The sequence below is a fragment of the Elephantulus edwardii genome, unplaced genomic scaffold, assembly GCF_000299155.1.
Source record: "Elephantulus edwardii isolate Elephantulus edwardi_28Jun2011 unplaced genomic scaffold, EleEdw1.0 scaffold00024, whole genome shotgun sequence".
NCBI lineage: Eukaryota > Metazoa > Chordata > Mammalia > Macroscelidea > Macroscelididae > Elephantulus > Elephantulus edwardii.
Window position 1 is genome coordinate 69,107 of NW_006399774.1, and position 16,320 is coordinate 85,426.

The 16,320-nt window shown below is 43.5% G+C and overlaps 1 protein-coding gene across 1 annotated transcript in view; it reads left to right on the plus strand.

Moving 5' to 3' along the window:
* The first annotated feature begins 821 nt into the window (after positions 1-821).
* The window catches only part of LOC102844288, a 35,749-nt gene continuing 20,250 nt past the window's right edge, over positions 822-16,320 (plus strand). Inside the window, exons 1-3 of the mRNA XM_006882795.1 lie at positions 822-845; positions 7,142-7,314; positions 14,812-14,975. Coding sequence (XP_006882857.1) covers positions 822-845; positions 7,142-7,314; positions 14,812-14,975 — 361 coding nt within the window. The remainder of the gene's footprint in view (positions 846-7,141; positions 7,315-14,811; positions 14,976-16,320) is intronic.

Below are 16,320 nucleotides of genomic sequence, written 5' to 3' on the forward strand. Positions count from 1 at the left end.
CATAATCAATGAAACACAGATAGACATTCTTCTGGTATTCTCTGCTTTCAGCTAAGATCCATCTAACGTCAGCTACAATATCCCTAGTACCACGATTCTGTTCTATTGTATGCTGAACAAATAATTTTAAAAGCTGGACTTTATGAAGAAGAATGTAACTTGAGGATGAAGGAAGACTTATAAACAACATGAGTTATGCAGATGACACAATCACCTTGATGAGAGTGAGAAAGACTTGCAGCTCTGCTGCAGAAAATCAGGGACTACAGCCTTCAATATGGCTTACATCTCTACATCAAGACAAGAGAAATCCTTGCCATCAGACCCGAAGAGAAGAGAGTGACGTTGTCAATTAATTCATCTTGCTTGGATTCACAATGAGAGGCATTTGCACCAGCAGTCAAAAAAATCACATTAGAAAAATCTGCTGCCAGGGACTTTTCCAGAGTGCTAAAGAGTGACAATGTCACCTTAAAGACCAAGATGTCCCTGATCCAAGTCATGGTCTTCTTAATTGCTTGCTATGCATCTGAAAATTGGACAGTGAATAAGGATGACAGAAAAAAAGAGTAAATGCCTTTGTGTTGTGGTGTTGGAGAAGTGTACTGAATATTCCATGGAAGGCCAAAATAACAGTTATGATTTGGAGAAAGTGAAACCAGAATGCTCTTTGGAAGCAAGGATGATGAAATGCCATCTTACATATTATGACCTTGTTGTTAGGAGGAGCCAGGCCTATGTGAAGGATATCATGCTTGGGAAGGTGGAGGGTCAATATCAGAGAGGAAGACCCTCGACAAGACAGACACAATGACTGTAGCATGGTAATTAAGGTGCTGGAGATGGTAAGGATGGCACAGGACAGGGCACATAACAACAGCAAAGGATTGATTGTCTTTGCCATTCAAGTTATGTTTGGTATAATGAGTTGGCTATTTTGCTGTTTATTTAAAAATTCTGTCCTGGACATTTGATTATTATACATAGCACTATGGCCTATTTAGTGTTCTTATTTTAGCAAATAGTCCTCCTAAGGAGTAGAGTGAGGGTGAGGTAAATGTATTTTTTTCAGTTTCCTGCAGAGCCCTGGGAAGCATTTGGGTGTTGACTCACAGACTTTTATTATGGAAAGGTGCACATAGAACTTAGAGCCCAAGGGAGACTCAGATGGGAGAAACCGTGTCTGTTCTTTTGCCTTACACCACCTCGTTCTACCTCTGACAACTGGTGGAATATATGGAGAGTCAGCTCCCTATTGGGTGCTAGATATCAGGCAATGGTGATCTGGAATGCGGCCGTGGAACACGTTTGTTTGTGTTTTTTTCTTCAGTATTGCTGTAGCCAGGTGGATGAGGCTAGGGTGTAATTTGTCATGACTAATTGCTGAATGAATCATTCTGATGCCATGTAGAGGGAAGAGGTTTGGCTTTATCTCAGAGAGAGAGAGAGTTGAATATGAGAGAGTTGAATGTATTACTGGCTAGCTCTGCCTAGCATAGCCTCTATAGATATAGGCCTCCTTACTTCAGGGACTAGGAGCAGCAGCAAGCAGATGTCAGAGGATACTGTAGCACCAAGTTCAGGATATATGAGGGTGATAGGGAAACCCAGGAACTCAATTTCCTTTAATATCTCACAAATGATAAGTTGTTTCAATCAGTCTTTTTAATCATTAAATCCTTCTGCAAATTCAGCCAGTTGAATTCTTTTTAATTTATTATAAGCAATGGGGGCACTGTTGTAAAGTGTAACAAACTGTCCAGCTGTTGTTGTTGTTGTCGTTTGGCACCATGAATTTGGTACTGATTCATAACAGCTCCTCCACACCCAACAGAATGAAACTCTGCCCAGTTGTGGGCCTAACTCACAATCTCTGCTGTCTTTCAGTCTGTTGCTGCAGCCAGTGTGTTAATAATCTCGAGTCTTTCTCTTTTGACTGACCCTCTTACTCTATCATGGAAGCTCTGAACTCAGTAGTAAGAAGTTTCACTGCCAATACAGAGAGGCACTCAGTTTGAACTCACTAGCTACTCCATGAGAGAAAGGGGCGTAATCTTCTTCCATGCAACTTACATCCTCTGACAATCCATTGAAGGGCAAACTGTGGATCTGTTCCAACTTGAAAGCTCATAAAATCAACCACTTATTCTATTAAGCATGATGTTCTTCACCAAGGACTTGTTCCTCGAAGTACCATGCCCAAAGTATGTGAAACAGTCTCTCCATCCTAAATATGAGTGACATCAAAATGCTATTATGTCAAGTCTTAGCATTTAAAATCACCAGGAAAACTCCGGTCTTTCATTTCAGCTGGCACAGTAATTAATCCAGTAAAGGAAACAAACATAGGCTCTGATCGGAAGGGAAGGGAAGTAAAGTAATGGTGTCACTAAGCCAGAATCTATAAGAAAGCATCATTTGCAGACAAATCTTATCTAGATTTATCACTTTATGCAGAAGTTGACCCTGACCTTCAAGTTTCTCTTTGCTCTTTGAAGTCCTTAATGTTTTGACTGAATTTAACTTTTGCAGCAGTCCCACAGGTGAAATGAAGTACTTAAGCTTCTTGAGTGTGTGGGCTCTCAAGTTTGTCAGTTCCCATTTAGGACACAGCAGACCTGGGCACCTCTGACCTAACACCTCTTCCAATTAGAGGGAAACAGAAACAAAGACAACTAAGTCCTTCCTGGTGAAACACAATAGGATATGGCAGCCTAGTCCAGAGGAAGTTGCACTGCTAACTGAAGGCTGCTCCTCTTTGGTGGTTCAAATCTACCAAAGATAGGCAATTGCCTTCCATGTAATTTGTAGCCCCAGAAATCTAGTGGAGAGTTAGCTCTGAGTTGGTTCTGATTCAATAACAATGAAAGAAACTGTAAAGTCTTATTGTCCCAAACATGAAACCAGAATTTAATTAAACCTCTACATTTAATTGGTTTAAGGAAATAGAAAAGTCAGGAAAACAATACAAAAAACCAAAACAAAATTCAATGCCATCATATTGGAGCTGACTCATAGCTGATCCTCCACTGAGTTTTCATCAGCTAAAAATCTCATGGGAGATTGCCCATGTTTCTCCCTCAGATCCACTGACTGATTCAAACTGCCAGAGACATCACCAATGTATTAGCAGCACAACTCCCTACAGACTACGTTATTGTTATTATGTGCCACCGAGTTGACTATGACTCACAGTGACCCTATGCACAATAGATCTGAATCCTGCCCTGTCATGAGCCAGTCTCACTGTCTCCTACCACCTGCCCCATTACCACAATCACTATGTCAATCTATCTCATCCAGGGTCTTCCTCCCCTGCACTGTCCCTCCACCCTTCCAAGCATGATGTCCTGCTCCAAGGAATGGTACCTCCTGGCAACACGCTCAAAATATGAGAGACAGAATTTAAAAATCCTTGCCTCCAAGGAGCAATCTGACTTAACTCTCTCCAGGACAGACTTATTTGTTCTCTTGGCAGTCTGTGGTATGTTTGATGCCTTTAAGTTGTGGTTCTGGAGAAGAGTATCAGGCTTCCACCATTCAAATTGAAAATGTAAACATTCTAAAGGACAAACAATCTGATTTATTCAATGAAATACACATAAGGAGAAAAACAGAACAGAAATGGAAAATTTAAGAAGACTATATAAAATAACCAAGTGAATATGGAACCTGTGTCAATCCTAATTATAAAAAGTTGTCTATTAAAAAAAGGTGTAGAGGGGTGAGGATATAACTATAGTAATATGAATTGACCAGAAATTTAATGATATTGGAGAGTAAGTATTGTTCTTTACTCCAGATGATAATAGCATTTATGTATAATAAGAATACCTCTTTTTTGGTGCAAAACAAGTTAAAATATTTATGATGTTATTAGGTATCACAGAGTTTGAGTAGGACCCACAGTGACACTATAAACAACAGATCTAAACACTGTTCTATTCTGTGCCATCTCAGCATCTATAACATTTTTCAGCACTTTGTTGCAATTATTGTGTCAATCCATCTGGTAGAAGTTCTTCCTCTTTGACCATTCCTTCACTTTCCCAAGCATGATGTACCTCTCCAAGGAATAGTCTTTCCTATCAACATGTCCCCATTCAACTGACCTACAATGTGGGCTCTTCCACTACACTACTAAAACTATCTTCTTCCCTAGTGTTCACAGGAATTTCAAAGGCTTGTAATTTAGGAGTACATGGCCCACCCTGCTTCCTAATCTGTCTTAATCAGGGAGCTCCACCAAAACCTGCTCTCCATGGATAACTCTTTTCTTTTTTTATTGTAAAAAAAACCAAAAAACAAAACCATGTATGGGGATATAAGGGGGTAAGCTTGGGAGCAGAAGAGTGAGGATGAGTAGCAATGAAATTCAGGGTTGCACAATTTGGTAGGTGGAGGGAGTGGGTGAAGGAAATGAGAGAGATCTGGCAGGGACCAGAAAATACAGGGTAATGGTGGGTATAGTCCAATGGTGATAATTTTTTAATTTACAGAGAAATTGTCTTTTTCATTTGTGGGTTTCTCATTTGGAAATGGGGTGCAGACTCTCTGGTTGCTTTGTGCAGAACAGGAGCATTGAGATGAAGGAGAAGGGGAACCCGCATTAACACATTACTGGTGGTCTTGAGTTGAAAATACATGACTTCTTGTTCAGTTAGAAGATATTTTCCTGACATTTTATGCCCTCTGGGCTGGAAAGTGTTTTCCTGAGTGAGTCCAGTGGAGGTGGCGGGCTGAACTTTGAGGCTACATCCACCTTCACTTGTCTCTAGAACTGGACTCCATTCAGGTCAGAAACAAGACTCAGTATTCAAGTTACCTATAGGAAAGGGAGCAAACCTAGAGAGAACAAACTTGTGGATTACAAAGAGAAGGACTTTGGAGGTGCTACTTACAGATGTACTGGAGGAAGTGATTGAGGAAAGGGGCTTAGATAAAATTCCTCATATACACACCAGGTGGCTCTCCCCAGAAATGTGATGACACTCCCTAGGGGCCAGGTGGCTTTCCCCAGGGGCCAGGCAGCACTCCCCAGGGGCCATGAGACTCTCTCCCCAGGGGCTGAGTGGCAATCCTCATGGGCCAGGCAGCATTCCCCCTATCAAAGCTCTTTAGAGGTCTGGATCTTGCACCCCACTGGAAACCAAGGACAGGGACAGCACTTCTGGCTCTAGCATCATCATCATTGCCCCGTTCTTCTCCACCAATTGATCTAATTGTAACTCGAAGTAGGCATTATTTTCACAAATGGAGAAGGGGCTTCCAGAGTACACCCACTCAAGGCTGAAAAGGGAATAAAGGCAGTAGAGCAAGCACTCAAAGCAAGGTTATCTGAAGGCAGACTGTGAAGGGTAAGTTCCACGTAACACTTGGGTTGGTCAACTTTCATCTTCCTCTGCCTATTTAATTTAGTTCTTGGTAGCATTGTTGTCGTTATGTGCTGTTGAGTCACCTGCAACTCATAGCAACCCTATGTACAAGAGCCCTAAAGCCTGCCCTATCCTGTGCCAACCTCACTACCTCTGAGACACCTATTCCCATTACCCCAATCACTGAATCAATCCATCTCATCAAGGGTCTTCCTCTCTTGCGCTGTCCCTCCACCCTCCCAAACATGATGCCCCTCTCCAAGGACTGGTCCCTCCTTGCAACTTGCCTAAAGTATGTCAGATGAAGCTTCGGGATCCTTGCCTCCAAGGAGCAGCTAGGTTTCACCCTCTCCAGGACAAACCTGTTTGTTCACTAGCAGTCCATGGTATGTATATTCAACACTCTTCTTCAGCACCACAGCTTAAAGGCATCAATTCTCTTTCTATCATCCCTAGTCACTGTCCAGCTCTCTAACGCATAGCATGCAATTGCAAAGACTATTGCCCGGATCAGGAGCACCTTCGTCTCCAGCCTCACGTCATTGCTCTTCAGTACTCTGGAGAGGTCCCTGACAGCTGACTTTCCCATTGCAATTCATCTCTTGATTTCCTGGCTGCTGGTACCAAGAATGCTGATTGTGGAACCAAGCAAACTAAAACTGTTAACAATCTCAATCTCTTCACCATCCATAATGATGCTGCTAATTGGCCTAGTGGGGAGAATCTTTATTTTCTTGATGTTGAGCAGTCCTTGACCATTGCAGCAAGTGTTTCAGGTCCTCCTCAGTTTCAGCAAGCAGGGTTGTGTTATCTGCATAATGCAGGTTGTTGCTGAATCTTCCTCCAATCCTGATTCCACATTCCTCCTTGTTCAGCCCAGCATCCCAGATGATCTGTTCTGCATACAGATTGAAAAAAATATGGAGACAGAATACATTCCTAGAGGACACACTTCCTGATTTTGAACCATGTAGTGTCTCCTTGCTCTGTTCTGATGACTGCCTCTTGGTTCAGGTATAAGTTTCACATAAGCACAATCAAATGTTCTGGGATTCCCATTTTTCTAAGAGTCAACCACAGTTTATTGTGATCCACACAGTCAAAAGCCTTTACATAGTCAACAAAACACAGATAGTGTTTCTGGTACTCTCTGCTTTCTGCTAAGATCCATCTAACAATAGCTATAATATCCCTAGCACCACAGTCTCTTCTAAACCCAGTCTGCACATCTGGCAGTTCTCTGTTGATATGTTGCTCCAGTCAATTTTGGATAATTTTCAGCAGAATTTTGCTTGGATGTGATATTAATGGTATTGTCAGGTCACCCTTCTTTGAAATGGGAATAAATATCAATCTCTTCCATTCAGTTTGCCAGATGGTTGTCCTCCAGATTTCTTGGAACAACTTAGTGAGCACTTTCAGGGCACCATATATTTGTTGAAATATGTCAATTTGTATGCCGTCAACTCCTGGAGCATTGTTTTATGCCAATTCCTTCAGAGCAACTTGAACTTCCTCCTTCATCACCACAGGCTCTTGCTCATACATTATTTCATGACATTCTTCTGTGTCAGTCAATACCTTCTGGTACAGTGACTCTGTATTCTCCTTCTATCTTCTTTTAAAGCTTCTTGGATTATTTAACACGCTACCCAAAGCATCCTTAAGTATTGCCACTTGTAGCTTGAATTTGTTTTTCAATTCCTATTTGGTGCATTGAGAAAATCTGCCATCAGGGATCTATCCAAGAACATCTTCACTGACAGCAAGATATTCTGTTAGATTCCATCCTTTACCTCCTGTGGCTCCATGACACTGCCACTGCCCTGCTGTCTCTTCTGGTGCTGGTGCCCCACTGCCGCTGGCAACTGCTGCCGCTAGCCGTGCGCGGGACTCCATCATGTAGGCCGTGGGACCCTGTGCCTGCCACCTGGCCAAGGTAAGGAGATTTATGGGCTCTGGCCGAGGCAGCTCCACAGGGCTAAGCAGTGGGCAGCCCGGGGAGGCAGGGCTCACCCATGGTTTCGAGAATCTTTGTCTTCTTGATGTTGAGCTCTAATTCATATTGAAGACCAGTAGTCATTTGTTTAACTGTTTGGATATAAATATACTGAGGGTTCAAAGGGCCGTGGAAGCCCATTTCAATGGGGCTCTGCACTTCCAGGCTATTCTCGCTGCTTCACCCACCTCTGCAATCTTGGATTCCCATGGATAACTTGGCATTTGACATACCAGTGGCACAGCCTTCAGTATCACAGCAATCACAAGCACATCAATAACCTGCATTATGCAGATGATACAACCTTACTTGCTCAAAGTAAGAGGACTTGAAATACTTGTTTCGGAAGATCAAGAAATGCAGCCTTCGGTATGGATTTCATCTCAATGTCAAGAAAACAAACATTCTTACCACTGGATTAATATGCAACATCATGATGGATTCAGAGAGGAGACTGAAATGGTCAACAGCTTTATTTTGCTTGGATCCACAATTAACATCCTTGGTGCCAGAAATCATGAAATAAAGAGACACATTGCACTAGGAAAATCTGCAGTTAGAGACATCTCCAAATAATTGAGGAGTAATGATGTCAGTTTGAGGACTAAGGTGCATCTGATTCAGGCCATAGTCTTTCTGATTACTTACTATGCATCTGAGAGCTGGACAATGAATAAGGATGACAGAAGAATTGATGCCTTTGAGCTGTGGTGTTGGAGAAGAACACTGAACATCCCATGGACAGCCAAGATAAGAAACAGATATGCCTCAGAGAGGATATAGCCAGCGTGCTCTTTGGAGGCAAGAATGAGGAGGCTTAGCCTCACATACTTTAGGCATGTTGCTAGGAGGGGCTATTTTTTGGAGGACATGATACTGGGAAGGGTAGAGGGTTGATGAAGGAGAGGAAGACCCTCATCCAGGTGGATTGCCATGGTGACTGCCACAGTGGACTCTTGTGTGCCAGGAAGTGTGAGGATAGAATGAGGTTCAGATTTTTTGTTCACAGGGTCTCTATGAGTTGTACTCAACTTGAGGGCACCTAACAACAACAACTATTATGCCCTAAGTATGTGAGACAAAGCTTTGTAATCTTTGCCTCCAAGAAATTGCACGCTCTCCAACATATACCTATTTGTTGTTTTGTGGTGTTTTTTTTTTGAGCTGTCTTTGAGATATTCTTTTCAGAGTCAGTCACAGTTTATTGTGGTCACACAGTCAAATGGCTTTTAATAGGCAATGAAGCACAAATAGACATTCCTGTGGCACTCTCTGCTTTCAGCCAAGATCCATCTAACATTAGCTATAATATCCATAGTATTACAACCTCTTCTAAACCTAGCCTGCACCTGAGGCAGTTAGATGTTGATGTGCTGTTTCTGTCCTTTTTGGATAATTTTCAGCAGAATCTTGCTTGTGTGTGATAATAATGATATTGTTCGGTAATTTTCACACTCTGTTGGATCACCTTTATTTGGAATGGGAACAAATATAGATCTATTCCAGTTAGTTGGCCAGGTGGTTATCCTTCAGATTTCTTGGCACAACTTGGTTAGCACATCCAGGGCAGTGTCTGTTTGTTGAAATATGTCAATCGGTATGCAGTCAATTCCTGAGGGCTTGTTTTTGGCCAATTCTTTCAGAGCAGCTTGAACTTCCTCTTTCATCACCACAGGCTCTTGCTTATATGTTGTTTCATGAAATTCTTCTGTGTCTGCCAATTCCTTTTGATACAATGACTCTTTATACTCTTTCCATCTTCTTTTAATCCTTCCTGTATCATTTAATCTTCTGGCCAAAGCATCCTTAAGTATTGCAATTTTAGGCTTGAATTTGTTCTTCAGTTACTTGAGCTTAAGAAATGGTGAGTGAGTTTGGTCCCTTTGTTTCCTGACTCCAGTTCTTGGCACATTTCTTTCTTTCTTTTCTTTTTTTTGGGGGGGTGGGGTTAGAAATCTCTTCCCCCCTTTTTCGTTTTAATTTATTATTAATTTCAATAAAAATTTACAGAGACTTTGGATTTCCATTCACTCATTGTTGCACTTTTCTCCCCTCCCAACCCTCCCGCCTAGTACACTACCCTCTTGGAAAAGTAAAAGAAAAATTCTTTCATTGTTTTATGCACATTTCATTTTAATCCTTTAATTTGTCTTCCTGTGATGTCCTTTAAATCTTCTGCTCAGCTCATTAATATTTTCATTCTCCCCCGCCCCCACCTTTGCTTTGGTTTCTCAGCACTCTAGTGCAATATTCAGAATCTCATCTTGGTCTTTTCTTCTCTCTCTTTGTAATGACCTTTTGCACTCTTTCTGGATGATATTCTTGATATCCTTCCACAGCTCATCTGGTCTTCACTCATTAGTGTTGAAGGCCTCAGACCTCCTCCTGAGATGGTTTAGAAATTCCATGGGATAGACTCAAGGTCGTATTTAGATTTCTGTGGATTTGACTTAATTTTCCTTAGCTTCAGCTTGAACTTGCATATGAGTAATTGGTGGTCTGTTCTACAATCAGCACTTGGCCTAGTTTTCACAGCTGATATTGAGCTTCTCCAGCAGTTCTTTCCACAGATGTAATTGATCTGATTCCTCTGCATACCATCAGGTGAAATCCATGTGTATAGCCTGCCTTTGTGTTTCTTATAAAATGCATTTGCAAAGAATAAATCGTTGCTTGTGCAAAATTCTATTCTATTTCCTGCTTCATTTATGTCACCAAGTCCATGTTTTCCAACTACTGATCCTTCTTCTTTGTTTCCATCTTTTGCATTTCAGTCACCCGTTATTATTAATGTATCTTGATTGCGTGTTCAATCGATTTCTGTCTGTAAAAATTGGTAGAAGTCTTCTATTTCCTCTTCTTTGACTCTGGTTGTTGGTGCATATATCTGAAAGATAATAGTATTGACCGGACTTCCTTGTATGTGTGTGGATATTATACTCTCACAATATTGTATATCAAGATGGATATAGAAATGATTTTTTTAACTATGATAGCAACCCCATTTTTCCTCACCTTTTCATATCCAGCATAGTCGATCATATGATCATCTGACTCAAAATGCCCCATGTCAGTACATCTCATTTCACCAATACCTACTATGTCAATATTTATGCATTCCATTTCTATAACAGCATATAATTTTCCTACATTCATGGTTCTCACATTCCATGTTCCAGTCACTAATGTCTGCTTACAACTGTTCCTCCTCATTTGTGTTTCTGTACTTGAGGGTTCCATCTCAGTTGCCATATCGACTAGTCTAAGTATGTTTTATTGAACACAGGGTTTTCAAAGGTTTGCTATTTTGGAAGTGGGGGGACAATCCTTCTTCCTAGTCTGTCTTAATTTGAATGCTCAGATTTTGAAGAATATCTGACAGACAGGCATTTTTAGGAAAAGAGCAGATGAGAGATAATTTCCCCTGGAGCGGTGGGAATAAGTGCGTTTGAGATGGCTAGGTTGGCACAGGATAGAACAGCATTTAGAGCTCTTGTACATAGGGTCGCTATGAGTCGCAAGCGACTTGATGGCACATAACAACAACAACAACAGCATTGCAAAAATAACCAGTAGATTCAGTGATGTCCCTACCCCTGACATGTGTCTTGACCCACTCCCCTGTGTGTCTTGACCCATTTCCTTGCTCCAGCAGGATTCCCTTCTACTCCCACCTTCTCCATTCAACACCTATCTCCTGCTTTCCAGCCCTTGATATGATAACTTGTATCTCAAGGTTTCTGGCCTTCTGTGATTCCAAATGCTTCAAGCTGCTGCCAGTTTCTTATGCTGTGACCAGTATTTCTTTGAGTTTAGGAGTCTGTAAGTCCAAATACCAGGTACTAGTATTAGAAAAGGCTTCCTATCTAAGACAGGTATGAGGAAAATGCTTTTCCCTTGAACTTCTGCTCCTGGATTGACTTCTTCTGGCTTAGGGCCACTTCTCTACCATTTGCAGCACACTGTAGTCACAATGGAATAGTTTCTCAGGGGTGGGTGAGGTGTCCTGTAGATCTGGCATACAGTGTTGTTTTCTTGGCACAGTGCCGCAGGTCCCTCAGGGAAACAAAGAACTGATGGCTCTGTCTTGATCTGTGGGCTTCTGGGAAACATATGCTGACATGAGTTGTGTGGGGCTGAACTGAGTCACTGTCTCCTGCATCTCATTTTGCCTTCTGCACCACCTTTTGTGGCTGACTCTGAGAAGAATGGAAATCCCAGAACACTTGATTGTGCTTATGCGAAACCTATACTTGGACCAGGAGGCAGTCCTCAGAACAGAGGAGGGAAACACTGCAGGGTTCAAAATTGGGAAGGGTGTGCACCAAGGATGTGTCCTTTCTCCATACCTTTTCAATCTATATGCAGAACAGATTATCCGGAAGACTGGGCCCTTTGAGGAGAAATGTAGCATCAGGATTGGAGGAAGACTCATCAACAGTCTGAGTTATGCAGATGACACAACCCTGCTTGCTGAAACAGAGGAGGACGTGAAGCTTCTACAGTGCTTGCTGTAGGAGGTCAATATATATTGAAGCTCAACATCAAGAAAACAAAGATTCTCACCACTGGGCCAATTGGTACTATCATAATAAACGGTGAAGAGATTGAAATTGTTAATTGCTTTAGTTTGCTTGGCTCCACAATCAGCACTCTTGGGACCAGCAGCTAGGAAATCAAAAGACAAACTGCATTGGGAAAGTCTGCTGTCAGAGGTCTCTCTAGAGTACTTAAGAGCAATAATATCAGTCTGGAGACTACAGTGGGCATGATCCAGGCCATGTTATTGTTGTTGTTGTTGTTAAGCGCTGTCGAGTCGCAGGCAACTCATAGCGACCCTATGAAGGAGAGGCCTCGACGCTTGGGTACCTTTCATCCTCTCTCCAGGTTCATAGGGTTTCTGGAGGCAAGCTATTATGGCAGTGGATGCCACTCCTGCTTCCAAGCTTGTTTTAATCGGGGAGCTCCAACCCACACTGTCCACATTAGATAACCATTTAGATAATGCATTTGACACATCAGTGTCACAGTGTTCAGCCTCACAGCAAGCACAAGTTACTGCTGTACGGTAAGTGGACACACCAGGGCTATAAGACCTGGAGGAATGTTTGAACAAAAACAATGAAAGACAGACCCTAGTCTTTGCAATTACTTACTATGCATCAGAAAGCTTGACAATGACTAGGAATGACAGAATTAATGCCTTTGAGCTGTGGTCCTGGAGAAGAGTATTGAATATATACCATGAACCTCTAAGAAAACAAACACGTTAATCTTAGAGAGGGTGAGACCAGTCTGCTCCTTGGAGGCAAGGATTTTGAACTTCATCTGACATACTTTGGACATGTTGCAAGGAGTGAGTGGCCAGTCCTTGGAGAAGAGTCATCATGCTTGGGAGGTTGGAGGGACAGCAAGATAGGAATACCCTTGATGAGATGGATTGATTCAGTGACTGGGGTAATGGGGGTAGATGTGTCAGAGACAATAAAGTTGGCACAGGATAGAACAGGGTTCAGGGCTGTTGTACATAGGGACACTATGAGTCACAGGCAACTCAATGACACAGAACAGCAGCAACAACAACAACAACAACAACAACATGGGATATTCAGTACTCTTCTCCAACACCAGAACTTGAAGGTATCAATTCTTCAGTGGCAGAGTCCCGTCTCCTCCTCATCTGCCTTTAGGCTGTAATCTTTATGGAAGCAGATTGTCACTTCATTCTCACACAGAATTGCAATCTAATGGGTCCCAATACCTAACCTTTTGAGTAGCAACCAAGTGCCTAACCAGTACAACACCAGTGTTTGGGGACCTGCAGGAATATTTTTACACAGGGAAATCTAGTGGACATGAAAGAAGGTACTGTTGTTATTGCAAGGTGTCAAGGTGTTTGCTATGATCCATAGCGATCCTTGAACAAAAGATCTTAACCTTGCCTTATCTTTTTCCCCTTTTCATAAAAATTTAATGAAACAAGTATTTAGAAAACATATATTGTAATAGATTGTTGTTGATTGCCATCGAGGAAGACTCATAGCGACCCTTTCTTCGAATAATTATTGTCATTTATCAAAGTTCATAGTTTCCAGAGGCTTGTTGTTTAGGAAGTGGATTCCACTCCTGCTTCCAACTGTAATAGATTAATAAATCTTATTTTTAGATAGGTTACTTATTTCTAACATGCTAATAATGAAAAACATTTTTTTAGGTCCACTTGATTTTTATACTTCTAATATCATGAAAGTTATTTTCTAGGTTAAGATCTATTGTCACTATTTTAATAAGCACATGACATTCTTTTGTTTAATTAATTAATAGTTTAATTAATTGAGTTAGTTTCTTTCTTTTTAAAATATGGCTTATTGTGATGACTGGACCTGAATTCATAAAAGCTCCAAAGTTTTTCCGTATAATGAGTTTGCCTTTATTGGGAAGGTCACAGAGTGACACTGAAGGATTTACTCTTTTTTTATTTTAGTTTAAGTTTGTAGAGTATATTGGTTTTGCTTCAAATCATTCATATTTATTTTGTTTTATAACAATAATAATTTTTTTATTTGAATAAATGTTTTATTTTATTTTGTTCTTATTTTATTTACTTACAAAGTTCATATACATTGTTTTTCATATCAGATCTTTCCCATTCCGCTGGGATCTCCCGCCCTCTCTAGCTTGCTCCTCTGCTCCTTTCTCTCTCCCTGGCCCCACCCTTTCTCCCTGGCGCCTAGGCTCGCTCTTGGTTGTTTGCCTCTCGCTCCCGCCCACTGGGCTCACTACCTGGACTCTGGGCTTGTCCCTAGTCCAAAGATTATCCACATTCATGGACCCTGGGCTCTCTCCTCACTCTCAGACCTCGTTCTGCAGCACGCGCGCAGCCCCCCCCCCGCCCCGGCCCCCCCCCCCGTTTGGTTCAATCTCTCCTTAATCTCTGGGCTCATTCCGGCCCCTAAAGTCAATCCCACTCTGACCCCTGGGGTCCCTCCTCGGTGTTGGCCTCACTCTGCGGCCCAGGCTTGTTAGCCCCTGTCCCCTGGTCTCCTTGGGCTCCTGGGCTCTCTCGCTCCTCGGCCCCAAGGCCTGGGCTCTCTCGCTCTCCGGACTTGAGCTCTCGCTCCCCGAGCCTGGGCTCGCTCCTCCGTCCCTGGGCTTTCTCGCTTCCTGGCCCTGAGCTTTTCCCTCCGGCCTCTGTGCTATCTAGCTCCCCGGGTCTGGGCTCTCTCCTCCAGCCTCTGGGCTCTCTCTCCCCGGGTCTGGGCTCTCTTCTCGGGCTCCTGGGCTCGCTTCCACCCCAGTGAGCTCGCTTTCTCACCAGACCTGAGCTCACTCACTTCTCAGACCCTTGGTTCACTCTCTTCCCAGAAGTTGGGTTCGCTTCACTCCTCGCCTGCACCCGTTTTCTTTCTCTCGCGTTACTGATTTCTCTCACCCCAGCCCCCCTGGACTCGCTTCCCGGACCGTGGGTTCTCTTCCCACGCGCTGGGCTCCCTACCCGGCCACTGGGCTCTATCTGGGGCCCCTGCGCTCGCCACCCGCCCGCTGGGCTCCATCTCGGCCCCTGGGCCCCCTCCTCATCTTCTGGGCGCTCTCTCTACTTGGTGAGTTCCTTCTCTGCTGAAAGGTTTACTACCCGGCCGCTGGGCTTCCAGGCTTATGGGAAGTTCCCGGGGCAGGGCTCCCTTCCTCATTCCCTTTTCCTTTAAAGGATCCTATTCCCTGCCAGCAGAGCTTATTCGCCTCACCCTGCAGCCCTGACTCAGTCAATGCGTTCCCGCGTGTCCAGTTCAGAACCTCGTGGAGCTGGTGTGTCCTGTACCCACTGATTTAAAACAGAAATATCACCAAATAGAAAGGCACCTCCTGGGTACCTCTGAGGTCACTGATTGGGGTGCCCAGAGCTGAGGTTCTCATGGTGCAGGCTTCAGGCTCCCCCTGCATTTCGTGCTCCTGCCTCTGCTGCTGACCTCATCCTGCGCGACAGGTCCAGCGGGTGAGTGCTGGGAGTGAGTCTGAGAGGGGGCACAGGTCGGGTCTTCTCATGCATAAGTTCACTCCCAGAAAGTTTCTGGGGCTGTTTCTCCTAGTTAGGAATGAAGCTTAGGAAAGAAGCGACTATGGTGAAAAGTAATGAGGATGAGACGCCAGAGAGGAAGACTGAGACACAGACTCTATGAACATGTTCTGAAGTCCCCCCCTAACCTATCTGTGCCAATGTGAAAGATTGTAGTGAAATGTCACACTTTGGTGACTTAATGACAGAAAGGGCTATTCTATGAGGGTGCAAAGTCCCTGTGCTGGGGGATAGTGAGGTGGGGAGGGCTGAGAGAGCCGCAAGAGGAAAAGTGGGGCCTAGCATTGTGTGGATGATTTAAAAAAAAAAAAAATCAAAGTTAGTTGCACTGGAGAAGGGCCTCTGCCAGGCTGGACTAGGAAGAAGACTTAGGGCAAGAAGAGGGGACAAAGATGGGGGGACAGAGGATTGGTCAGGACCAGCTCTGGATTCCTCTCCTTGGGGGCAGGGCAGTTCCTGACACCCTGCAGGTCAAGATAGATGTGCTGTCAGCTGAAGCAGGGGGAAGGTCCAGAGCGTCCTGACCCTTCTGCTCTGATGGACAGCTATCCCTCCTGCTTGACCCAGAAATCATAGAGTGATACGAAGAATTCATCCTGGAGGCCGACTGATGAAGGAGGCCTGGGAGAGGGCTGGGGTCTGAGCAAGATGTTGAAGAGAACCTCTAAGGGCAGAGTGTGGCTGAGGACACTGGGGGCTCACAGAGGGAAGTGTTGGAGCCCAGAGGTAAGAGAGGAGGAGGGTGGTGTGCAGGAAATGGCAGTTTGCTTTCTTTTGTGTGCAAGTCTGTGTTTTTGTTTGTGTTCATATTATAGCATGTGTGTGTTTGTGTGTGTGTGTTAGAGAAGAGCAATTCTGCAGTGAGCTCTTTG